Below are 27,702 nucleotides of genomic sequence, written 5' to 3' on the forward strand. Positions count from 1 at the left end.
TTCAAGTGTGTGTTTCTTCGGTCATTATATACAGACGAACGGATTCGGGAACTTTATGTTAAAATTTTCCCACGAAGAGATTATGGTTTACCGCTGTGACCAGTAATAAGGTTTGCGAACAGTGAACGTAACTCCGGGTCCTAAATACTCCAAAACTACGGCTCCTGTACACCTCTGGCAGCTATACGACAAGCATGAACTGAGCTATCAAGTGTTGCCAAACACTTTTGCTAAACATTGCATAGAAAGTCACATATTGATCAATCACCAAAAGCAATTAATTTAGCCAAATCAGTTCTCAAAAAGCGCTAAAAAAGAGCCAAATCGCCAAACCATAAATATGAAGCCAAACGTCTTAAAAAATCGCCAGATTTCTGGATTTTGACGATGAATTTGCCAATATGGCAATCCTGCTCCATAAGATCACAAAACAAGAATGCCGCGCATGGGCATTGGGCAGTGCTGCTCCGATACAGCTGCGAGAAGAATGTATTATTGCGCAACGCGCAGCAAACACGCATAAAGCATGACACAAACATGTGCAGAGAAATGGACGGCGATTAAAAACAGAAATTTCAATACAAAAGTAACTTGTAACTGTAACTGTTAAAAAAGTGCTAAAATAGGAACTAGTGACCGCGTTTCGTTACTTTTGGAAAATAGTAACGAAGTTACCGTTACAGTTACTCAAAAAGTAACTAGTTACAGTAACTAGTTACTTTTGTAACTAGTTACTGCCCACCTCTGGTTACTAACTAGCTTGTTCTACCTAATCTGCTATGGCTTTTAATTTATTCTTGTAATCTTCCAGTACAGCAGTGAATAAGAACAACGAAACGTGAACTGCTGTCTAGCATCTGCTTACTATTGGCAAAATCACATGTCACCGCCACGCGCACACTCCGCGACATGATGATTGATGATAGCACTACTGTTGTTACCAGCCTAAGCGGATAATACGTTAGTTTCCCATTCCGGTGTGTCTAGGAATCCCTGGATTTGAGTAGCAGACTTCGGAATGGAGCAGGAGTCCAAAAAACCTGACTCCTTACACCTCTGATAAGAGCGTAGAAAATCATGATACATTTTTATGAGGCAGTATTTCAAGCTGCTTCTTGTCTGTTGTTGAATACATTTGTACCGTATACTATTTTTTGCAACAGACAAAATAAAAGGTTTCTCTCTCTATCATTTATTCCCCGTCAGATAAACTTTTTCAGAACAATGATTTTTACGTCAATTCTCATAGTCACATGATAAATACGTCATTCACTAGAAATGCTAGAAGTGGATTTGATCAGCTGATCGATCATCAATCGACAAAAAAATACAATAGTAACCAGTTGTGTTTTCAAAGGTGAAACTGCGAAAGTAACAGTCAGAGTCTGACATGAAAATGCCTTGTGACTTTCAGACATAGTAATTTCATGATATTTTTTTTTTGTAAACAATATTTTCGTATAAACGTCTTGTGAATTGTAAAAGCATCACTGCCAGTTTACAATCTTGAAATGTCATTTTGGAGAAAATAAAAATCAAGTCAATCAAAAAATAAAGAGCCCTAATTTTAATATTGTTATTATCTTGATTAGTTGTTTACTGTACGTGATTGAAAGATGAATAAGCACTCTGCTTTACAACATCTCATATATTATTATTATTATTATTATTATAATTGTATGGTAGATATTTAACTCATGTTCAGCAAACGTTTCCAAAACCAGCATGCTGTCTTCATCTTCAGTGCCACAAATGTTTACGTTTATACATTTATAGCACTCAGAGGTGGGCAATAGCGCGCTACTTTTGTAGCGCCGCTACTTTTTTGGTGAAAGTAGCGGTAGCTGCGCTACTTTTTAGTTGGAGTAACGTCTGCAGTAGCGGCGCTACTTTTTTCCAAAGTAGCGGGAGAGGCGCTACTTTTTGCCCACCTTTGATAGCTCTGAAGATGAATGGATTGTATAGTTTTTGAAACGTTTTCTGCGTTCACTGCCGAGTTGTATTGAACTAAGGTTTTGTGAAATCTTGCACATGGATAACTAGGCACGTTTGATGAACCGTGTAAGCTGTAAGGTTACACAGAAAGTTACTTGGCTAGTGAAAACAGATTTTCTGTACTTTTTAAAAATTAATAAAAAATATTAGCTTTATGCTTAAGTGACTAAGGGACCACATTCTGCAGTAACCATAGCCATTGTGTAAATTTTCAAAAGTGGCTATGTCCACAGTGTTGTGCATATGCCCATTCCATGCAAAAAAAAGAAGATATTTCCAGGGTTCTTATTGCACTTGGACATGTGCATAATCAGAACTACAGTACAACACTGTTTCACTTTCAATTACATCAATTGAAAAAAGTGTTGCTGTGCAGGTTTTTTGTATGCAAGGCAGAACAAGGAGTTCTTTCCTAATTTTAGAAAAGTTTAAAAGTACAGTATTGAAGATTTTAAAGTCCTGGACTGATATTGATTGCTGACACTGAAAATGTGTCAGCAATCAACCAATGTTGGAGTTAAAAATTTTAAGATTACCGGTACCATTCTGTTGCTGTTTTTTAAAATAGATGAACAGATGTCCAAGGTTCGAGTCAACCAAGGCATGGGCAATGGGCATGCTATGATAAGAAAGCGTTAATCAGATTAGTTAGGAATTCACGTTAAAGTGGTCTAATTGTGAGATGTTCTGGTGACAGGTCGGCCGTAGTGAGTTGTTTTGCGACAGATCGGCTGCGACAGAACAGAATGCCTTGTTCCTGATTAGTAATCAGCTTAATTATCTAATCAGTGATTACATCACATGTCTTTTAACACGGGTGCAACCTAGTTCGTACCCTGAACAGTTTGTACCCTGAAAAGATCGAGAGAAAAAATAAAAAAAAGCGGAAGTTGCTGATCGCAGTTTAATAGCACAAAGCCGAACTCGCTGATCGAAGTTTCCGCAAACAAACTCGAGGGTTAGGGTTAGCGGAAACTGCGGAAAAATATTTGCGGAATCAGCGAGGGTTAGGGTTAGAGCATAGATTACTCTATGGTTAGGGTAAAGGTTACCGGAAACTGCGGAAAAATGTTTGGGGAAACTGCGATCAGCGAGGGTTAAGGTTAGAGCATAGATTACTCTATGGTTAGAGTTAGGGAAAGGTTAGCGGAAACTGCGGAAAAATGTTTGCGGAAACTGCGATCAGCGAGGGTTAGGGTTAGAGCATAGATTACTCTATGGTTAGAGACTTAAGCGTCGTTCACACTGTTGTGCCATGTCTTGTGCTGTTCTTTGAGATGTTTTCGCTCCAATGGTTTTCAGTGCGGCTGTTCACACTGCGCGGCTTGTGACATGGTCGCTTGAGACGTTCTTTGTATGGTTGAGCGAGAATTGCAACGGAGCGATTTCGGCTCAAGTCACAAGCGAGAACGCGAGATTTGTGAACAGGGGTTGAAAGGCAAGCAGGACCTTTGTGGGTGATGTGACATCACAAAAACTGCTTTAAATGAAAATTACTCCCATAAAATGTTTTGACTTGAAATAGGAGGCAAAATATGTCATTTTATCTAACCTTCCTTGCAAGTGCAGTGCTTTTCTCGTGTCTGCCCTCCATGTATACAAGCTGCATGATGAGGCTTAGGACAGCAGAGTGGAGAGATGAAATAGGATGCAACCTAGTTCGTACCATGAACAGTTCGTACCGTCAGTTCGTACCTTGAAAAGATCGAGAGAAAAAATTAAAAAAAGCCGAAGTCGCTGATCGCAGTTTCCACAATCATTTTAAAATTTTCCCCCTGAAAAGATCGAGAGAAAAAATAGCTCAAAACCGAAGTCCGCTGATCGCAGTTTCTGCAAACATTTTTCCGCAGTTTCCGCTAACCCTAACCATAGAGTAATCTATGCTCTAACCCAAACCCTCGCTGATCGCAGTTTCCGCACAATTTTTTCCGCAGTTTCCGTTAACCCTTACCCTAATTCTAACCATAATAGAGTAATCTATGCTCTAACCCTAACCCTCGCTGATCGCAGTTCCGCAAACATTTTTCAGCAGTTTCCGCTAACTTTTACCCTAACCACAGAATAATCTATGCTCTAACCCTCGCTGATCGCAGTTTTCGCAAACATTTTTCCGCAGTTTCCGCTAACCGCAGTTTCCGTTTACCCTAACTCTAACCATAGAGTAATCTATGCTCTAACCCTAACCCTCACTGATCCCAGTTTCCACAAACATTTTTCCGCAGTTTTGCAATTTCCGCTAACCGCAGTTTCCGCTAACCCTAACTCTCAAGTTTGTTTCAAATTGTTCGGGGAAACTCCGATCAGCGACTTCGGCTTTTTTAATTTTTTCTCTCGATCTTTTCATGGTACGAACTGACTGTACGAATGGTTCAAGGTACGAACTAGGTTGCACCCGATGAAATAGGCCTAGGCTTTTACTAATACAGAATCAAGTTAAGTGTAGGGTGACTAAGATTTCATGTACATTTACATGGTAGAAGAAAAGCTGCTTTGCAATTTTAAATTCTTCAGCAGGCTTCTTTAAACATGTAGGCTAATCATTAAAAATGATATACCGGCACTCCTAAGTTTTGTGAGTGGTTGATTACGCTAGGCTAGTATCTACATTAGGGTGGCTCATTTTCCTTGATGTTCTTTAAAATTTTTGTCAGTTTGGAATAATGTTCCATTTTGCTCACTGATATTTGTAAACCAAAAATTTTTGCTGGGTTTTGACCTTTGACCCTGGTTCACCCAAGGAGAAATTCTGAATTTTTCTGAAAAATTAGTAAATTTTGAAGTGGTTTAGCAGTATCTGAAGAGGGGATTTCTCAAAATTTGACCACGTGATTTTGACGTCACTTACTCTGTTAACTTCCACGTGGAACATCTTCACCCTACTCCAAGTCTGAGAGTCACTAATAGTGCATGCTTTTAGTGTCATTTTAGTTGATTTTACAGCCTTTTCACAGTCAGTGAATTTATAACATAGACCAACAAAAAAAATTTGGCACAGAAGATGAGAGTCATTATAGGGTATTTCAGGGCCCCTGATTCCGAAAATGCACTTAGTTTTTTCGAATTGGCTCTAGTTTTCGAGATATTCGACAATGAAAATATTTTTGAAATCGTTTCTCAAAAGCTTTCAATTAGCAAATTACTTATTTTCAGCCCTGTTTACCATTATGATGTCATAATTGCACTTGTCTAGTTCAACTGGTTCATATTGCACGAAAGTTCAAAACGCAAGCAAAGGTTGAAATGAATTGTGTTTAACCTAAGGGAGACATAAATATTCAATGAAAACAGTTGTGAATCAGTAGGCCTACCTCACAAGAAAAATATCCCGAAAGTCATGTGTTTATGAATGCAGCTTTATATTGAATAGGTAGGCCTACTGAAATGGATACTGTACAAATGAAATTGTATTCTAAGTCTTTGTTAAGGCCAAGTCTTTGCTGCAAGAAGTTTTTTTTCTGGTCTATAGGCTAAATAAAGGGCATATAGGCTAATAAAATATGCCTGTGACAAGTAGGATGCTGTACAAACAACCCAGATATATTTTGCTGCATGAGGCAACGTAGAGGAGCAACGCATTCTGCGATAGATACAGCGCTATATAAAAGCAAGCATTATTATTATTATTACTTTGACATGAAGCTGGGTGATCAAGATAAGTCCTGGGTTCCTCCTATAAAGTATGCAAACATTGCACGCAAACCCGTTTCTGGGCTCAAGGCTAAGAAGTTCAGAGTGCCATGGCATAAAGAAAATCGTGGCATCACCATGAAAATTGATACTCCTGCACGGTGAGGATGTTCGAAGGAAGTTGGAACATCATGTTTACATGGAGTGTGCAAGGCAGCCATTGCATGGACGTTGCTATTTCTGTTTTTTGTTTGCCCTCTTTAGTTTCAAGTGGTGATTTGCTTGAAAAAATAGGAAAACGGGCATGACTGAGAGCAACCTCAATACCTTCAGTAGTGTTTTGGAGCAAGGTCAAGTTTTTTTTTCTCAAAACTTTTTCTACTACCTACTGTAGTAGTTAAAGATTTAGCTATCAAAAGTGGTAGCTGGAATCTTGGCTCCTCATCTCGATCAACATGGCATTCTTGACTCCAAGGCCAAGATTACGTTCTTCCGCAGCAAGGATAAAATTCTAAGCAGCTACTTTACTGAATAACATAACTTTGTATTCTGTAATTATATAAATGGCCTTCATACCTTGATGGGGTGTTGCTCAGTAGGCCAATCATAATAAAGAGTTGCGTTTGTTCATCGACAGCTTTGTTTTGCTTATTTGTCTAGTTTGTTAAGCAAAACATCAATGTATGCATTTTGTTTGTACTTAGTAGCTTACTTAGTAAGTCTGATACTGTTGAAGTCAACAAATATATTAATGCAAAACGCAAGTTATAGACCTATATTCTACATCTTGTATCCTCAGGCTTACTTCACATCATATTTTGATTGTTACTAGGCCAGTAAACGTTAAATAGCTGTTTGTTTGGGTTGTAATCAACGTGATTGGTTCCAAATAGCGTTAATACAACTCAGAAATGTGCCTGGGATTACTTCCAGTTTTGTCTATGTAGTAAACGACACGACGTTAAATCCAAAGGGTCTCAAAAATTACGAAAAAAATATTTTTGCTGTAACTCAAAAACTAGAGCCAATTCGAGAAAACTTAGTGCATTTTCAGAATAAGGGGCCTCGAAATACCTTAAAATGACCTTAAAATGACTGCCTTTATATAAAAAAAAGTTTTGTTGGCCTGTGAAAATCGATAAACATCGTCAAATGATTCAAGAAACACGTGTCAGTGTTCAGTAATACACGTGTCTACACGTGTTACAGGTGTCTGTCAGTAATACAGTAATACACATGAGAGTAATACACGTGTCAGTGTTCATGGAGTTGCTAATTAAACCACTTTGCTTGCTACAAGTTTGTGTTACTGCCTCTTATTGTGTCCATTAAGATGCTAGAGTACGTTAGAAGATAGCGGGTGAGCAGTTTCAGGGATAAGCGAAAATTCGATATTTTGAAAAAATTCAAACCAGGTGAACCAGGGTCAAACGTTAATATTTTTTTGTGAAATTTGGTGTAGGAGATACATTTACCAAAAGGAACAATATTCCAAACTGACGAAAAGTTTAAAAGAAAAAAAAATTTTTTTCGAGATTTTGCGCCAGCCTAATCTACATACTATGTCATTGTCATCTTCTTTAAACTAGGCAACTAAACCTGCATCTACCAAAGCTGTGGAGACTACAATTGTAAAGCAAAATTTAACATATGAGAAAACTGTATGATATGAGGAATGTGTTTTGTTATTTTGAAATGCATATTATATAGGCTATATAAAACACTGGTAGTATACTGCATGTTTGAGTATATCAGTCAATCGTGATGGTTTCCACTAGCAACACCCGCTTGTCAGGACCTGGAGCCTTGTCTGGTACATGCAATGTAAACCTACTTGCACAATGCTCAAAGCTCTGCTCAATACAACTAAAGGCACAGCACAAGCCTGTCAGTGTGAACAAGGCTTTAGAGTAAGGGTTAGCGGAAACTACGGAAAAATGTTTGCGGAAACTGCGATCAGCGAAGGTTAGGGTTAAAGCATAGATTAGTCTATGGTTAGGGTTAGCGAAAACTGCGGAAAAATGTTTGCGGAAACTGCAATGAGCGAGGGTTAGGGTTAGCGGAAACTGCGATCAGCGACTTTGGCTTTGTGCTATCTTTCTCTCGATCTTTTCAAGGGGAAAATTTTAAAATGTTTGCGGAAACTCCGATCAGCGACTTCCGCTTTTTTTAATTTTTTCTCTCGATCTTTTCAGGGTACGAACTGAGGGTACGAACTGTTCATGGTACGAACTAGGTTGCATCCTTTTAACACTAGGCCTACTGTTTATTCAACTTGAATATGGCGTTTCAGTTTTCACGGTTTACAGCATTTGGACCACCCCACAAAGACTTCCTCTGTCCTTAAAGCATCAGCCACAGAGCAATTAAAAGTTTAACAAATATTAATCACACAAAAAAGGATGATAATTTCTAAAATGACAATCAATTGAACATTGATCATATGATGCAATCACTGAAGCCTGATTGATTTATTAATGAAGCTGCTGATGTAATATATGCTAATTTGTTTAACTCCTTAGAGGAAAAGCTTAATTGTGGCTTAAAGCATTACCTATCTTTTTATTTAGAGTCAACATCAACAACAACAGTATTGTTTTATGTGCAATGTTCATAACTTCCAATAGTTTAATTTAAATATACTGTACAAGGAAATCTACAGTGTAAAGAAATGCCAAATGTAATTGACGCTGAAAATCCAGCTCCAAATAATGGTGCCACCTGGTGGTGTAAGATTCTTGCCAAAGGAGTTGGTGTGATTGCTGCAATAGGTATGTTAGTTCAGTTGAAAGTGTTTTAGTCTATAGCAGGGGTGATCGACCGGTCGATCGCCAAGTCTCAACTGGTCAATCGCGCCGGATTTTGTGTTGACAAAATTCTTAAAAGTGTGTTTTTCAATCAATATCGGTAGTCCTGAGAGGAAAATTGTCTATCAACTCAGACAATTTATTTGGTTGGATAAATTTAATCAGGGCTTCAGTTGGTATTATAAAAAAATCCTTGTTATGCACACCTATTGAAGCAGATTATCATGTAACAAGGCTAAAAAGCAGGTGCCTTGGCAAAGATATAGCAGTAACTTTCCCGTTTGATTGCTGCTTGGGTTAAAAGAAGAGGCTAGTTATTTTTACAAGAGTTGTTACGTGCGTTTATTGTAGCCTAACCCTCACCTAATCATTTCTACTAAATGAGCTGAAACACCAACAAAGCCTACTGCTTAGTACTGACGATGGTCTGTAGGTTACTAGGCACTCGTTGGGCGGATAGTGTCACCAACGAAGCAATGCTCAATCGTGTTAAGTTACCCAGCCTAGAAGTCACCCTACTGCAACACTGCTTCCCTGGACAGGAGATGTCGTACGGATGGAGTTGAGGCTTTCTCAAATAATATTCTATGGAAAACTGGAGACCAGAAAAAAACCTTGGAAGACCAAAACTTCGATATAAAAATCAACTAAAAGTATCCTTGAACTAAGCCAGCATTGATCTGGAATTGTGGGAACACCTTGCCAGTGACAGGTCAATCTGGAGAATAAAAACTAAGGATGGCACGGAATGCTTTGAAAAAAAAAAGAAACATAAGTGTTAGGATAAACAAAACATCTGAAAAGAAAAGCAAAAAAACGCTTTCCACTCTCTCCATCTACAATATGACTTTTGCTCACGTCTATTCCGTCACAGACTGCTGGGCATCCAGAGCCTCATCCGACAGCTTAAAGACAAAACCAATGCTCAGACACGAGCTTGATCCAATGACGACGGCTGACGACGGCAAATGTGTGATAAATGTAAATCCATTTATAGTAAAGATGTTACAGGAAAAAAGTTGCTTAGTAACTTCATGACCGACCGGTCGATCGCTAGTGGTTAAAAAATTCTCTAGTCGATTGAAGTGATGAGAAGTTGGCCACCCCTGGTCTATAGTAATGTGTACATATCATGGTAGGATGGCCAATCGCCTAAAAGGTGCTTCTCATCCAACCACATGAATCTGGATTGACACATGATAGAAGCTAGGCTATCGAAAGTGTAATAAATAAAATATTTACAAGAGATGGTAGCTCCTGTAATTTTGTCATTATTTTTTTAGTACAGTATTAATTATTATATGTCTGTATGTACACTTTGTACAGTATATGTATATATTATATGTGTGTATAGTTGTCAATATACAATATAATATATATACACATCAAATACAGTTACCGTTTACTAAAAACTGCATGCATGATAATATGTAAAAAGCCTTTCAAAGCCAAATCGTTTCAATTAAAGTGCAACTGCACGATCAAATTAACATTGGCTAGAATCCATTGCCAAGACGTCTGGTACGGGATGACAAACTTACTTCCTTACAATTGAGGCCTACAGCCAAAAAACCGACCTTTTTCCCACGCTCTCTAGCGCTTCTCTCTCACGCTACCTGGAAGTGGCAAACTTGTCTACGCCACCTAGCGATATGACGTCACTTGTAGTCGAACTTAGTAGAGACCAAACTAGACGCGATAGGTAAATGCGCTAATTTATAAGGTATCTATATCATAATGAAGACGCATCTTTCAGCCAGCATATTATACAAATTTAGTTGTTGATGCCTGTGTGCCAGGAGTGGTTTGCGATACCCATCGCCGAAGGCTAGTTTCGTAGATTGGAACCAGCAAACTTGGTTATATCGAAAAGATTTTGTATTGTATGTACAATAACGCTTCAACAATCAGTTCAGTTCAGTTTGTTTTTATTTCTGACCATCACAACGAAAAAACGATATATGGCAAACATAGCAGAGGTCTAGAAAAAGGTAGAAGCGACAAAACGCGGACGTTGTAACGTGCATGATACCAAAGCAGGACAATCAGTTTAAAATATGGCACGGTCGCAACATGATTGGGGCTGTTTTCTGAATCCAGCATAATCCCCATCGTCGCTAGGGTATTTTCTACGAATAAAAGAGACAATGCAGGATGGCAGCACGACTCTGTTCGACTTGCCCAGAACTTCTCCATCCAACAGCCACTCCAGCACGTGCCTATAAGCGACCAGCCTGAATTGCCTGAGAGACATAACAGCTTCGTTAAGTATGAATGGAACAATTACGCAACTAGCTTTTGAAAGGCTGTTGAACAGTAAACAAGATTGCTCACTCATTTGACAACTTTCCATTTAGATATCCCTGTTTCCATTGCGTAGTCTGGGCTTGTCATCTTTTTCCCAATTTTCAAAATCATGCTCAAGAAAGTGATTTGAGCAGATAACACTGCTAGGGAAGGGTCCATTCCATTTACGGACTTGATGAGCAAACCTGCACCACTTAATTCGCAAATGTTGATCGTTAGGGAAGGCAAAAAATGTCACTTTGCAACCAGGAACAGATTTTGTGTGACAGATAGAGCAAATTTTCACCATTTTAAATATTTAGCTCAGAACCACAATAATAATCTAAGAAACGAAATTGCTAGAGAAATGTTATCTTTTCAAAGTTCATTTTTCCAAGAGATACATTTGAACGAAAGACTTGAAACTTACAAGAATGTTACATGACATTGGTTAAGACGTACCTCGCATGCTTTCCTTATGGGCCTATGACAGCTTTGGTCAGTCTCTTAAACCAACAATCTCAATGAACAACTAAAGACAACAGACCTGGCTTATATTTTCAAACTAGAGGTTGCAAAGAGCCTATACCACTTGCTTTCACATAAAAAGCATGTGCCACGAGATCGAAGCAGCGAAAAAAAAACCTCTTCCCTCTAAGACCAAGCCAACCAAAGGACTTGCAAAACCGATAGTCGCTCCAAGGTCTGACTACAAGTGACGTCATAATCTGGGTGTTGCGCAATGCAATCCTTCATTGCAGGAACGTGGCCAAAAATACAAGCGCGTGGAAAACCATGGTTTTGATAATTTTTATTGAGATAAATATAACCTTAAAATGCAAGGGCGAGGTTGGTATGTATAGATGGAAACATGCTCTTTCAGATAAAGTGAGGTCAAAGTCATCGTGCAGTTGCACTTTAAGTATTAACAGTAATCCAATCCAACAGGTAGGTTCGATAAAATATCTTGGTGTTACCCTTGACAACAAGCTACCATGGAAATCACATTTAACTAGTCTTCGCACAAAGCTAAATAAAACTTGTGGAGTTTTGTATAAGCTCAGACACTTTGTACCACTTAGTACATTGCGTGTCATTTATTTTGCTCTTTTTCAAACCCATTTACAATATTCATTAATAAATTGGGATAGTATAGCTTTGGTAGAGAGGTACTTTTTAAAAACCATAGACAGACAATCGATAACAACTTAATAACATTGAATTGCATAATTCAAAATTAATACAGAAATGAAATAGATACATAATTTCAAACGTTTTCGGCAAAACTTTCTGCCCTCTTCAGGAAAATATCTTAATTCATCTAAACAAAACAAAATTATTCGTGAAATGTTAATAATAAATGACTGAAATTCAATAAAACTGCACTGACCTGCGTACAAGCAACAACTGACGAACAAACACAAAAGGTGGTAGCAATCTGTCATAATTATGCGGGAGTGCGGTCATGAGACAAAATAGTGAGCGGACAACATAACATAAAATAAACGTAAGCTAATACAAATTCAACAAAAAAGATGCCCCTTTAGCGAATAATTGTTTGTTGAGCCTGGGGTTGTGCTGCTTTATTTGGAGTGCCTCTTGAATTTTAGTTTCAAACTCTGATTGACAGTTGCAAATTATCTTGAATGAATCTAATGTAAATTTGATGTTGGAACAAATACTGCAGTCATAAATGTGGTCTTTGATTGCACTGTGTTTATTGATGTCTGTTAAATTTAGGTATTCCGTTGCTCTTGTTACCAAGTGTCTTAAATATAGGGCTCTTAAATATATTTTACATCTCATAGTAATCATTCAAAATAAAGCTCTTAGAGCCTGTTTATTTTACCCCAGACTTACCCTCGTGAATTTATTATATATATATGTTAAATTTAATGTTTCCAAGCTGTATGACTTAATTAAACGTGACTATGGTACGCTAATTTCATGTACAAATATAAAAGTTGACCTTTACCTGATTACTTCAGTGCTTATTTCAATGATCTAAATAATATTCATCATCATAATGCTCGTGAGTAGGATTTAGGCTGGCGAGCCACAAGATAAAATCTCAATATTTCTTGTCTAGAACTAACAATAACTCTGCGCAAAAAATGCTACAGTACTTGGGACTGTGGCATGGAGTAAGGTTCCTTCAGAAATTGCATGATTGTCTCCGTATTCAATATTGCAATATTGAACATATCTGGTAGGTTGTTACTCTTGCTAAATTGCTCCAAACTTTTTTGCTCCATGTGCTGGCGCAGAGTCTGGAACAAGCATAACTTTGGTCGCATTGTAGTTTCTATGAATCCAGGGCAGCAATATATCATTCAGAGTCTGTTGTGTTGATTTTAAGTTCAGCTTTGATGAAGTGAGGAAGCATCATCTTGCCATCACATTATTTCTCTCGCTCTCAGAAGCAGAATTTTTGCTTTGCATTAGATGAGAAACTTCTGAAGGGTCACAGGCAATAACTCGTGTCTTCTGACGATTTGCAACCTCGCCCACAATAAACTTTTTCTCATCGACAAAAATGCGAACATGTCCTTCATTCTTGAGATGATTAAGAAGCTTTGGACATCTTTCAACCCTGATTGATCTTGAGCTTGTAGTGAGGAGTTTGCCACGCATTTTCACGTAAGACTTCATCCCAAGGTCTTCATTGACTGTTCTACTGATTGTTCTGTGACTGACTGGTCTTTTGGTCAGTTTTGTCATCGACTGTATTGGGTTGCAGTTATCAACCTCTTTAGCCCTGCCAGAAAAGGTTTTGTTCACTTTCAAGGGCTGTGGAGGTTTCTTTCAACCTTTTCCTCGGCATCAAACTTGACCACAACCTGATAAACTGTCGTCTTTGAGTAACCACTGCTCTTAATATTATCCGAAGGAGTGTTCCTAGCACATTTCATTTCGCATGGTTATCCATTTCATTAATTCTGCCAGTTTCATCTTTAATTGCTGGATGTGATGCTCTCAGCATTCAGGTGTAAGATGGTGGGATGTCGGATTGTCAGGACTTATCGACAGTGGATCTGTCGCGCTCTAAAAAGAGTGGTTCTCGTGGGATCTTGATTGCGCTAGCTCACGCTCCAACAGAATACTGTGCACCTGTCTGGAGCCGCAGTATCCACTGCCATCAAATTGACACTGACTGTAAACAACACCTTGCGTATCATGACAAGATGCATGCGACCTACACCATCGGACAATCTCCCTGTCCTTGCAGACATCCAACCAGCTGAACTTCACCGCGAAGAAGCCATCCTGTCTCTTTCTTGCCGTGCTACCAACCCCAACCACTTGCTCCACTCAAGTCTCTACGAGTCTGTGAGCGAGTAACCCCAGCGACTGAAATTGAGACACTCATTTGTACGTGCCGCACAACTCACGGTGAAAACCGCTGAAGACCAATCCATCAGTGCAGCTACCTGGGCGGACCACCAATGGAGCTCGGAGTGGAAGAACTCCTCAAGATTAGTTTTATCTCAGACACCAGCCCCCACCCAACTGGAATGCATTTGCCAAGAAGGGCATGGGTGATTGGGTGCGGCTCAACCATCTGTGATTTTGCGTCGGACTATTCCGTTCCAACATGCACAAATGCGGGATCGGATGGCTCCATCCACTATATGTGAGTATGGCAAGGAGGAACAAACCGCAGACCACACCATCAGTAACTGCGCCATCTATCATGTGCCAATTGGTGTGCGTGGTCTGCGTGAACTGGATGACGAATCAGTTCAATGACTACTCGACACCTGCCCAAACATCTAGACCGCGGTGCCGCCACTGCCGAAGGGTGATAAAAGGCAGAGCCCCTCGACCCCTGGAGTGGCAAAAAAGCTTCAAACGAAGAAGATCTTCAGTTGCATATGTAGATTTTTTCTTAAAATTGTTTTACGTTTCCAAAATGCATCTTCATTCTTGTATGACCTATTTTCTGCAAAGGTTGGGTTATTTTGTCAAGCGTACAGATTAATCACTGTAGGATGGCAGAGGTTGAATTATTTTATTGAATGTTTTGCGCTAATACTGAAGTAGCTTATTTGTAGGCCTGCAATTTATTGTGTTTTAATTGTTGACTTGTACTTTCAGTGTGTGCAATATGTGGAATTACTACTTTCTTATCAATTCTACACCCAGCATGCATTGGAGCCGGAGCGCTGATGCTGTAAGTAGCTTTGTATCTGGAATGCTCATATGATTTAACATTCAGAGAAAATCCTGTTATGTTGGATTGTTGGTGTATGGTATCTGACACGTTTATAAATAATCACATGGAATGGAATGAAAAAATGATGTTTTTAATCTACCTGTGTTTCAAGTTATAATTTTTCTAATTTAATTAAAATGATACCATATAATTCCAGTTTAAATTATTAATCTGAAAATAGTTTTCCTTTTATATCACAAGGAGGAATGAAGATGTATGATACTATTTTTATATTATATCTGCAATTGCATTTTAATTTTTATTAAATATTTTACACGTTTTTGATGCGGTGGCTGATGGAACCTCTTATGGCATCTCTGTTCACATTGCAGATGCATCTCATTTTTGCTACTTCTTTTCGAGGCGCCGGTTTGTTGTATGTTTTTTGAAAGCACCAAGAAAGTGTCAACGTGGATCGAGAAAAGACAATACTGGCATAAAGGACTTGTTTATGTTTTGTAAGTGATTAGTGATGTCACTGTTTTGTTCATTGTTTTTAACATAAAGTGTATTATAATTGAAGTTTGTTGAGCTTTTTTCCTTTGATTTGGTATATTCTAGGCCAAGGGGCAAAGGTTCTGTATATAAATTTACCCCAACAAGTTGTTTTTCGGGCAACACATAAGGTTGATTGAGATAAGCTCGTTTGATCTGCTGTACTCCACTCCATTTTATGGTTTATAATAATTATTTTGTTTCGACTCTATTTGAAAGTGTGTTAACTTTAGATAAGACAAAATCTATCGATTCTCACTGGTCTATGCGTTTTTGCAAGTATAAGTTTTATTAGAAAGGTGCAGTTATTGGACTCTTTTGTCGTTTTAGAATATCTATTATTCCAGTCATCATCTGTCCTGGGATTTCCACGTTTCTTGGTTGCATATGCCCCTTTGCCACTGGTGTCATCTACGGTCTAATGTCCCTTGGAAAAAAGTAAGCAAAATTAATAATAGGTTTACAAACTCGATACAAGTAAAGTACAGTGATAGCTTCATGTGTACAAGTCTGTATTTGACTTTTAGTAACATATTAACCGGTGTCCTCTTCTGCCTGCCCAACACTTTATAGTGTGTAAACTCTTAAGCACCCAAAAGACTGCATTCCACTACCACGACAGGCAATTGTGTTGTGTCTTGTCAACCAAATTGTTCAACTGTTTTATTCACATCAACAACGCACGGGTACAAAGGATTGACACGGCGAGAAGAGCACAACAAACATAGCCAGGTCGAAGACTTTAAGAAACCGGCCTTACCATCTGTATTCTGTTGACTTAAAATCCGTAACTGTTTTTTACGTCGTTTTTATTTTTTTTAATTCTTAAATATTTTCAACATTTCGGTACGTTACAAATAACCAATAAAGGTGTACTTTATAAGCTATGCAGTTTGAAACGTGGTTTTAAATGTGTTACTTTACACACACAAGCAAATGATGGTTAGTCCTAAGAAAATTCATTTCCTTGCACCTTTTCTACTGGCAATTAGCCTTAATGCTTAAACTATAAAGAATACGGAATGGCCCGTTTCGGTGAGTCCGATTCGGTGAGTCCGATCCCTATTCGGTGATTTTTTCATTTTTTTTTTTGAATTATTGGGTACCGTAGCCTAATTATCATTGCCGTTTTAGGGTTAGAGGTTAGGAACTCACCGAATCGGACTCACCGAATCGGACTCACCGAATCGGAGTCACCGAATAGTAGCAGACCCAAAGAATACTTAATACGTATGCTGTTATTCTGCTATAGTGCTATACGAATGAAAAGATAAGTGATTGTTTGGATGGACTACTTGGCTTATGAATTGTAGTAGAAGAAGCATGCCTGGTATGGCAATAAAAAATAACCTCCTTTGGGTTTCAAACGCGTAACTTCTTGTTCATAATATGCAATCGTTCACATACTGGTTAGATATTTCAATTCCGATTGAATTTGCAGAGCTGATCGTAGCGAAATGCTGACATCTGCCGGCGGAGGTGATTTCGATCGATTTCAGAATGAACCTTAATAAAGCGGCACTGTCAGGATTGCGGAATCGTGTGCTGGCTGATGGGAAACAGCACTTATTTTGAATTGAACATCATAGCTAGTTGTATGTACTATGTAATGTGATGAGCTTTTGATCGGATACCGGTCGGTTCGTCTTCCGTACATCAATTTTGCTAACAAAGTTTTCTTGTGATTCCATTATTAGATATGTTGTTTTTGTGCTATTTAAAACGGAACATATTACAGGAGAATTCTGTCATACTAACATTTTGCTACAGTGACACTTTTTCGTAGGTCTCTTCAGGTGTCACTTTTGGCGAGTTCTACTGTATCTAGCGCACTTTTTTTGACAATGAGTCAGTATTCTATCATTTTGTGACAAAACCTTTGTTTATTCAATATTTGAATTTCTAAAATTGAAGGTTAGACGTCTCAGACAGCAAATTAACTGTTTTATGCATTGAAATATACAAACATCAAATCAACATAAAAAAACGGTTGATTTGCTGTCTGACGTAAAACATCTTCGCTGTTTTTAGGTATTGACGTTGTGTTATAGATTGTGTTTCAATGGTGCTTCTTAATCATGAACAAACCCTTTTCATTTCTTGTTTTCTTTTTCCTTCAATGTCTTGAAGGTGTTCTGCAAAGCGATGTTTATACTATTTCAATGAAGCGACTGTTTGTAACCCTATCTTGCTTAGCTGTGCGATGTCTTTTTCCGGGTATCTCTCCTATGTCTCTCTCGGGTTTCATACAAGGATTTCAGCTCTTACAGTGTGTGCTTCGTGAAATTACAACCTTAATTAGTTTAAGATTTTTCACTGCAAATATATTCTTGAAAGTTTAAAGCAATATCACGAAAATGGTGTAGATTCAACAGATTACAATTTTCAGACCATCCAAATTCCAAAGTTCTATAACTTTTTTGTAGCATATGTCAATCTTGTATATCAATGTATACAGTTGATGAAGCCACTGCTGAATTATTAAACTAACAACAGCCTGTTTCACTTCCACGTGGGATTTTCAAAAGGTTTTTCATTCTAATAGAATGTGATTTCTAGTTGTGTTAAGAATAAGAATTTTCTGTTAAAGTGATGTCGGGTGAGAGTTTGCTTTTTTCTACCACAAGCCAGCAATGTAGAACAACTCAATAGAATTGAGTTAATCATTTAATGCACATTCTTCCTAAGAATCAAACGATAAATACTATTAATACAATAAAAAGTGCTCAATGCCAAGTAAAAAGCCAAGCAGAGCAAATTGCATCAAATGTAATTATTACTCTCTTAAACCTCTACTCTACAGTCTGTTTCACCCTAAAGGGAGGATCATCAAAATATCATCATTCAAATAGAATAAGGACCTTCTGATGATCCCCCTTTTAGGGTGAAACAGGCTGTATAGTGTATAGGTTTTAGAGAGTAATAACTATATTTGATGTACTTATAAATAATTATTAATATACAAATATAATTGGAACAGAAATTGAATTATAGGTATTATACGGTATTATGCAAGTAGACCTACCTTGTTGAATATATCAGCGTTCTTGTCCCATGCTTTCAACTCCGAAAACATGCATATTTTGATATAATTGTGCTTGACAAAAGAAGGTCAACTCGGCGATTTATTTATTTAACTGCAGGGTATCCAAGTCAATCTACCAACCCAGTTTTGATTTCTGTGATTTCACTTTACCTCAACGCCCTAAACAATTAAATGCCTGTGTCCTTTTGCAATAGGCTACTTCTGTAATCACCTTGTACAATTTAACTTCCAATGCCCATCATTTGTTTTGTTTCTAATAATGCTCGCCTAATCACGTCGACGCTACAAGCAAAGAAAACAAGTTTTTGATATTTTTCGACCGTTTCGCACAGACTACAGTATCGTGCATCCTCAGCTGATAGCGAGAAGATTCAATTTTAAAAGTTTGCTACAAACAATGATGTGGAAATAATTTTTTATTGCACAATCGCTTACTAATTTCTCTGTAAAACTAAAAAACGGCTGAAACTGCTTTATGATCCATGTAATATACAATGAATCTTTCAGGACTGTTTGTACCTTTTAGTTTGATAGAAATTGTTTGTACCTTTTAGTTTGATAAAAAATGGTATTGGTACAGTTTTTATGCAGTCCTATTTTGTTTGGCGCAAAGAAGCTATCATGTTTTTGAAGTACATAAATGTTACTTTTTAATTGAATATTATTTGTGATGTCTTTGTGTCGATTATTCGAGAAGGATAACTGCTTTTCGCCTTGAAAATATAAAGATTTATGCATCTATGAGAAACCTCGGTGTTTTAATGCGCTTCTTCCCGCGTTATTTGCAGCTCCTTTCAAACTTGCGACAAAGTTCAATGATATTGATAAAAAAAGGAACATGTCTTGAGGATAGTTTTGAGGTGATTATATTATCGCATAATTTATACAGGGTGGGCCAAAAGTAGGCTTACAGTTATTAAACTTTTTTTATATGCTGTAAATTGACTTGCGGTACACTTCATGAGATTAAACAGTTTCTGTGTAAGATATAACGAGCATTCTTGAAATTTAAAAGTACCCACAAGAAAACAATAAATTTACTTTTAGACCCAAACCCTACTTTTTATAACTGTAAGCCTACTTTTGGCCCACCCTGTGTATAGATACAGGACATGCGATGGTAGTTTTGTTTTAAAAAAGTGTTTTCTTTTAAAAAAGTGTTTTCTTTGTTTCCTTCCCGCGTTTATCAATCCCTTGTCTGAAGGTCCGTCTTTCATGCTTTGCTCAAGTTTAATCCAACACTGAAAGTTTCGCTGATGAACTTCTACGGACCTTGGCACATGGCACTTTCACTTCTTCGCTTTTGTCTTTTAAAATCGTTTACAGTTTCAAACAAGCTTTATTCCGCGATGAAAGTTTTTCCTGGGCTACTACCCATAACTGCACATCAATGCATAAATCTACATGTTTTTTTATTGTTTCTACAAAACTGCTTAGGAAAGGGCCTCAGAAAAATAATCATGTAAAGCTTTTCGTTTACAGTATTTATGTAGAGTTCAACTTTCAAAGTAATACAATGCTTCATGATAGTACTTTCTCAATAACGTGGTTAAGATATACCTATCCTTATGTAACTGATGCGAAGGAGTAGGCAAGGAAACCAATATTTGTTTCGTCTGATAGCTCAGTTGGTTAAGAACCTGACTTTCTGAATGAAGACACTTAAGATCAAGCGACGCTGGTTCGACCCTTGTATGCGCTTGAGCAACGCACTTCAAGAACAGCTCTCCATTTAACCGCGCTTAGTGGATTGAACAATTCAGACAACAGATTCAAATTCTTTTTATTTGGTTTAGAACTACAGCACGTGTACATCGTTGGCAAGGTTGGCAGTAGGCCCAGTACCATTTTTGGAGCTTAGGTTCCAAATGGGAAAATGTCACACGTAGGTATAATGGTATATATCTCCGTGGCCAAACCCAGTGTACTTACTGCACTGAGGAGGCCGAAACGGTGTGCACTGTCTGCAGTTATAGATACACAAATAAGTACACTGAATGTGGTGCTGGTACTAAGATGACGGCAAAAGGCCACAGGGTCAACGAAGTCAGCAGTCACCCTCATTAAACAAAAGTACGAAAGGAATAGGAAATAACGACAAGAGTACAACAGCAAAAATGAACAAACAAACCACCAAAGTTAAATATAATAACAAGCGGAAGTTTCACTCTACTAATCTCACTGACCGAGTCTGTGTCAGTGGTTCAAAACATCTAAAGTAGCGAAACTGCCAGTAATAACCTTTCAGAGGCTTCATTAGTGGATGAATATTGATCCCACAATTAAACATATTATCAAGTGCTTTGCTAATAACATGCAGAGGCCCTCGTTACTTTAATACTCCATGGCCACAAAGACAAATAAATAGCCTATAGCCTTATCTTACAACAACTCAGCATTGACGAAGGTCACTCATGTCATTGGATTGTTGTGCAATTCAGTAGTCCAGTTTGTTTTATTTTTGACCGTCACAGCAAAAACCACTCATGTCAATTGCGGTAGCCTAAAGGATAAACGGACCGAATTTCGTTTTGACTTGACGGTCCTGTCCGAAACCATTTTCACTTAGTAACTTATTCCTTTGTGTTGAGAACCCATGCACGTGTTTTATCACTTCTACTTTTTACTCTTCCTGAGCTAAGTTTGGTATGTAGCCTGCATTGTACGTTGTACAATATTGTTTTCGATGTATCTGATGCTCAAGTAAAAGTAAGCCACTTAGTGTCTGGCATTTTATATGTATCACCGCCGTTTGGCAGAGTTGCACACTGCACAGTTTCCAATAAAATGTAAACTTTTAATTTTGTTGGAAACAGCGAATTGTAATTCGTTAAATTTGTTACTTTTATACGCACGCTATGTTGTGTATCGATGCAAGTATTCCCAAGTTAATCCGACGATTACTCAGTTCATTCAAATGGTGAAAGAAACTCTGCAATCAGAGCGGGTGTGTGGGCTACCCAAAAGTCTGTGAACTAAAAAAGCATTAGATGAAATGCAACCACATGACACTGATTGATAGTGAACTGGAACTTGCCTAACTTACATCTTGCTGATATGCTGATGACTACAATGTCTGCATTGTTTTCTTTTTGTGTGTTATCTGTGTTGTTATTGTTGTGTGATAAAAAATCGGTCGTTGCAGTTTGTCAACGATATGTGGTCTTATATGTTTGCGCTTAAATGATTATCGGTTTCCATTGAAAAAAATCGTTTATTTGTTAAAGGTATTTTCTATCTCTTGACCAAGGATGAGATGGAATGAAACGAAAGACGTTTTTTTCCATCTTCCATCCTGAGATTTTTTTCCATTCCATCCCCATTCCATAATAAACATTTTCCATTCCATCTCCCATTTCATGACAAAATTTCCATCTTTTATTGTATCAATTTTAAAGTTATATTTTTCTGAGGATTACTTACCGTGCGGTGTTAGAAATTATCTTACAACTACAAGAAGAATCCAGGGCTGTGGAACCGGGTAAAAATATACTACTCCTACTTCTCGATTAAAAGCTGGCCGACTACGACTCCGGACACACTAAAATCCCGCCGACCTCGCGACTCCGACTGCACAGCCCTGGAAGAATCTGTGGTGTTGTTTCGGTGCAACTTTAACACTTGTTGTGCAGGGAGCACAGCGAGGTGAAATGCGTTAGAGTGGGTGACATTTGTGTTCTGTCAATTTATATGAAACACCAGGGGTGTAGGTATCACGTAGAGAATTGTTGTTTTTTCGATGCTTTCAGGTGTATTGTCAACAAGTTTTTGCAGGTTGAAGTAGGATAGGAGTGGCTGCTTTTTTTATTTTATTTTCGCAGGGATTACTGTCCTGTTATGCTAGTTTACTTGCTCTTCTATAGCTGAAGTTTTAATTAAAAGTTGGCAGAAATTTTGACTTAGAAAACCTTATGCTTTATTTCGATAACTCCACGGTGCAGCTTCCATATGGATAAAAGTTATGTGTTTAATGTATTAATTTTCTGGCATGTACTACACCGGTATATGAAGCCATACTGAAATAAACTTGATTAATTGATTTATTTTTATTATCACAGTTTGCGTTTTAGTTTTCAAAGCGCTTTGCATGTTGCCAAATAATGTCATTCTTTCTCACTCTTTGATTAAATTTTCAAGTGCTCACAGAAATAGAATTATTCAAGAGCGATGTTCTTTAATGCATTGCATTTAAATGTCTAAAATCTAAACGAATATGTCATTGTCATACTCACAAAGTGTAAACATTGTCGATTTCACTTCCTTGAACAATCGTCTGCCAACAGCCGCGCTGGTTCAATACGAAAAAATCGACATACTCCTGTTTAAAAAACGTAATTAAGCGGAAATCTTTACTCAATTTATTTTATACTGTAACTTTAGTATGTCTTGATATGGCAGTGCAAACTTAATGATGGAATTGAGATGGAATGATAGAAGATTGTCTTCTATCCCATCATCCAAATCTTCCATCTCTTTCCATCCTTGACATTTTCCATCTTCCATCCCAAAATGTGCCTTCCATTCCATCTCATCCTATTCCCTGCTCTTGACAATGAGTAAAATTCAATCTAACAAAGCGCCATTCTTCCAATGGACAAGAATGATTAGGTTGCTCAAAACTCTTGTTTCGTACTTTGCGTTTCATTGCATTCAAAGCTGGCTAATGTTTATAAAAGCACAATGCATTGTTGTCATAAACTAATTTTTATATATGAACGGCCGTCCTATGCCAACGTTGTAGATTATGAAGCTTCTCATGTTGCAATGTTGACTTTTTACTTTGGCCAATAAATTAACATAACATGGGGCTACTGTAAATACTGTAAACCAACTCTTTGTACCCTCTTAGCAAGATCATTAGCCACCAGCTGGGCTACGTGGCATATTTGCATAGTCTATGGAAAATGAACGGCTTGAGTTGAAGCATGAAAAACATTGCTGGTAGCTATGGACAACAAAGTGATTAGCCCTATACGTTGATTTTTTGAATTACCTAGATGTGAATTGTAATTGTTCGTTGTAATTGTTTCAGCCTGATATCAGGGATACTTAGTATAACCAGTAGCACAGCCAGAAAGGGCGGAGAGGAGGAATGTCCAGGGGTACTTTTTAGGAGCCGGTCAACTTTCTAAGGGACCAGAAACTTAAAGAACTCACCATCTATTCTTTCGATAAAATGCATTTTGATTAGAAGTATCTTGATTTCAATCTCGAGAATCTCATTGGTACCGGCCCAAATTTTATTCTCAATGGCCTTGGTTAGAAGCCGTCCCTAAGCGTTCTATGAAAAATCTGGTTGGGTTCTGTAAACATTGCAATTTTCGAAAAAATTCTAAAATATAGGTACTAAAATTCTAATGAAGTAGGCTTAACAAACTTTTCAAAAAACCATTCTTTTAATTTCAAGTTTCACGCATTCTACGAAAGAAATATGTTTTAATCTCACAAAACAGTCTCATTAATCTGTCCCGATAGCTCAGTTGGTTAGAGCGTGACTTCATGGACGAAGAAGCTTCAAGATCAAGCGGCGCTGGTTCGACTCTCGGGGTGTGTGCTTGAGCAACGCATTCTAAAGACTGCTCTCCATTCAGCGGCATATGGATGGAATAATTCTCCTGCAACACTTCAACAATCGGAAACTTCATTCTGTCAATCTCGGTAACCTGCCCTGCGTCAAGAGCCACTACAAATTTGCGAAACTACAAGAAATAATCTATCAACGCTTTGTCAGTCCGTGGATAAAGATTCAAAACCAACCAACCAACATAATGGCCTGTAGGATAGGTTTTTAATCTTTTTCAGATAAAATTGATAATGTAGGTTACCGTATATTTTTGGTTTAAATTTTTCATAATCTTCAAAAAAAGTCAATTTTTGTCTCTAAAACAGGATCTGACATCTTTTTCTCAAAAAATGCATTAAAAACGTCCTTTTATTACGATTGTTACGAAACGATTATTACGCTATGCCTACTTTTTGCCGGGGCACACACCAGTCGCATCATCACGCACAGTTGATGAACGAATATTTCAAATTGCAGCATTTAGTTACGAAACCGACCCGACCCATTTTACAACCTTCTGGCACTGTGCTATTGTGACAGGCATCATGTACAATGTACATGCATTGAACTAACGGAGGAGACCCAGTCATCTAGATGTGGATTGGAAACTTGAAGTTGCCACTTGTCATCGAAGTAGGTAATGTTGCTGCGAGGTTAAGGCTTCACTGAATTCTCAATATGGATACGATTTCGAACACTTGATTTTCTTTTGCCGAGCTCGAAAAAGTAATTTACAAGGGCGACGTAAGTAAAATAATATAACTAGGCTATATACTGAAAGCACTTCTTTAGCATGATTAACATGATGTTTTTCAGGGGGCCAAAGGAACATCACCCCTGGATTGGTAGGATAACGTCCCTGAGCATTACTCTGCGCAAATACTCGAACGTTTGCCTCTTTTTAAATCCGCATGTTGAGCTGGTACAACGTTTGATGTTCGTGCACTGTTTGAACAGGAATCTCGGCTGCACTAACTTGTTGAGCTACAATATGAATTGACTCAACATAATTAGCATTGAAAAGGTTTGTTAAAATGACAATCCAGAATCAATTGGTATTTACTGTGGTTGCTTAAACTCACAGTCTATGTAATGATGTTTTTCTACTCATTGAAAACAAGGCCTTGCAGATTGTAACAGGTGGATGTTAACCAACGCCCTTTTATCTACTCGATAAGCTGAGTTGGGAAATTGATGACAGGGAAGTCCGTTTTCTTGTGCAAAATTTGGGCAGGCAACTTCGTTTAAGTGGGCCTGGAAAGTGATCGTATTTCTACTGCATAAAACTTGTGTAGCCCACTTCAAGGAAACTGCATTTTTTACATAAAACAATGACTAAGGGTTAAAATTACCGGTTAATGATCACAATAGTCTATTCTAGATTTTCAAAATCCACACCCAGGATGTACGCGAACTGCATTACTGCTGTCTTCATCATTTTATAAAGTTTCTTTTTGTTGTGTCACTTTTTATCCTTTGAAACGTCAATAGCCGGCACTTGGAATACTTCCTTCATCGCTTCCTCCAAAGAAATCTGATCAACTTTCTTTGTTAACTCCCGAAATGAAAAAGCAGGTTTATGAAACGGTAACGTAACCTGCTAAACTTATTTACAAATTTTAAAAATCGTAACGACAAAATAACATGGGAATGTAATCGGAATTCCTTTCGTTTAACAACTTACGAAGGCATAATAGTTGCAAGGAAAAAAGTTGTCACAGATAAGAGTGTCCTCTCTAAACATTAATAAGTTGACGTTTCATGACCTATGTTTTTATTTCGCATTGTTACTATTGCTGTAAATGTTGTTTTAGTTTATTGCATGTTTCGTGGCTGATGTAACTACAAATGAGAATTGTCTTTCGCGACATCACCTTGTCAGTAAAAAAAGCAAACAGTGGAGCTGATTCGGTTAAACTACACCCAGGTTTTTTTTTTAAATACAAGAAGACTGAAGTTCGCTGATAACAGTAAACACCCAAAAAATAGCTACGATACGCCACTGCAAAAGATAATATACAGTAGGCCTACATGGTATTTCACTCCTTCTTTTGTAGGCAATCTCATAACTGACTTTCGATTAAAAATAAAAGTCAAAACCAAACCAAACTTTTTCGTGATTTAACAAATATTTTTTTTCTTTACATGTTTCTGTAAAGGTGTATTTTATGTTTTGTTTTGACTGTTTTTTTTGGGGGGGAGACGGGAATGTCATCAGTGCTAGACCTGGGTTTCTGTAGTCTCTTAGTAGTTTTACTGAACAGTCAACCCACGGGTTTATGGAGAACTCTGTAAATTCCGGAGTCAACCTTTCAAAAACGCATTGGTGGGTGGTCAACTGGTCATGCATAGGCGTCACTCGTCAGTTTGCACTTGCATGAAAATCAATTAATCTTTTTTAGATATTATGAGAATGACTATAAACCAGGGTACTGTAAACAAATCGTTGTACACACCACATTCAAATGCTTTCGACTGTACATCCCGCGAAACGTGTAAAAAAAGATAGACTACAAAGTAAACTTTTCATGTTATAACTGATGATGCCATATTAGGGAATGTGTTTGTTTTGTTGAGTGCACTTGTTGCATGTGTTTCAAGTTTGTAGAGAGAATCTTCACGATAAATGTTTGCTAAACTACACCAAACACTTGAACGGATTAATTACAAGCGGAATCGATTATTAGCGGCACATGAGTGTTAGTGTGCGTATAGTGCAAGGGTGTCGGAACATTGTTAGATGCACAGAATATTGCATATGGAAAATCGTCTTTGTATATTTTAAAGCAACACCTGTTAAAACTTCATTGCACGTACGATAGCTATCGACATCTGTTATAGAAACAAATCCTAATGGCTAATGTGGTGGTAGGCTATCGTAGTTTTTGTATGGCACATATCTGCAAGCGGTGGAATGAGGTCGGATGTACTAAATCACAAATGAATGAATGCTGGTTTCCGGTTTGTGATTTCATTTCCGTCAATTAAATCACAACGGAGGTTTGCGCAGCAATAAATAAAGGGTGTGAAGATATTTTTATATGCGAATGGTAAATTAGGCCTACGCAGTTTGTAGGCTACCAAACATTCGTGAATTTGCAACCCTTGAATTTGCAAATTTGAAATTGTTAGATTAAGTTAGAACAATAGGTTAAGTTAGTTAGAACAAGTTACAACTATATTTAGGCTCATTTTAAAATGCCCTGGCAAGTGATGCCATGTGGGTTCACTATTTGCTGCTTTACCGTGCTGGGATTGAGCATTGTAGACGTATTTCATTAGACGGGGATTAAAGTGTTTCATTCAATACGATTGATGATCGTGTATGAACTTTGGCGATAAATTTATGTTTGATGTACAAATGTGAGCCCCTTTCGAGTGCTAACTGCCCTTCAATGGAACCTAATCAGTTGAAATGAAAAAATATCGCACACATACGATAGGCAAGAATGAATGGATGCTGTTTTCCGGTTTCTGATACCATTTCCGTCAATTCAATCGCACGTGAAGCGTACGGCTGCAACAAATGAATGGAAGATAGATTTTTTCCTGAAATGTATAAAATGTTTGCAAATTTGTAACTTTGCAATCATTTCAATTTATAATAGCTTATAACATTTTTAAGTCTTTAGGAAAACATGTTGTTTCAGTTAAACTTTAAAAAATC

General features: G+C 37.7%; 1 protein-coding gene across 1 annotated transcript; it reads left to right on the forward strand.

Moving 5' to 3' along the window:
* The first annotated feature begins 8,196 nt into the window (after window positions 1-8,196).
* LOC145768650 (calcium channel flower homolog) lies at window positions 8,197-19,214 on the forward strand. Its single transcript, XM_082580202.1, has 5 exons — window positions 8,197-8,393; window positions 14,814-14,889; window positions 15,264-15,389; window positions 15,757-15,864; window positions 16,868-19,214. Exons 1-5 carry the CDS (start codon window positions 8,294-8,296, stop codon window positions 16,935-16,937), a joined length of 480 nt encoding a protein of 159 aa, XP_082436328.1. The 5' UTR covers window positions 8,197-8,293; the 3' UTR covers window positions 16,938-19,214.
* Window positions 19,215-27,702: the final 8,488 nt, after the last annotated feature.

This window comes from Aplidium turbinatum, chromosome 4, assembly GCF_918807975.1.
Source record: "Aplidium turbinatum chromosome 4, kaAplTurb1.1, whole genome shotgun sequence".
NCBI lineage: Eukaryota > Metazoa > Chordata > Ascidiacea > Aplousobranchia > Polyclinidae > Aplidium > Aplidium turbinatum.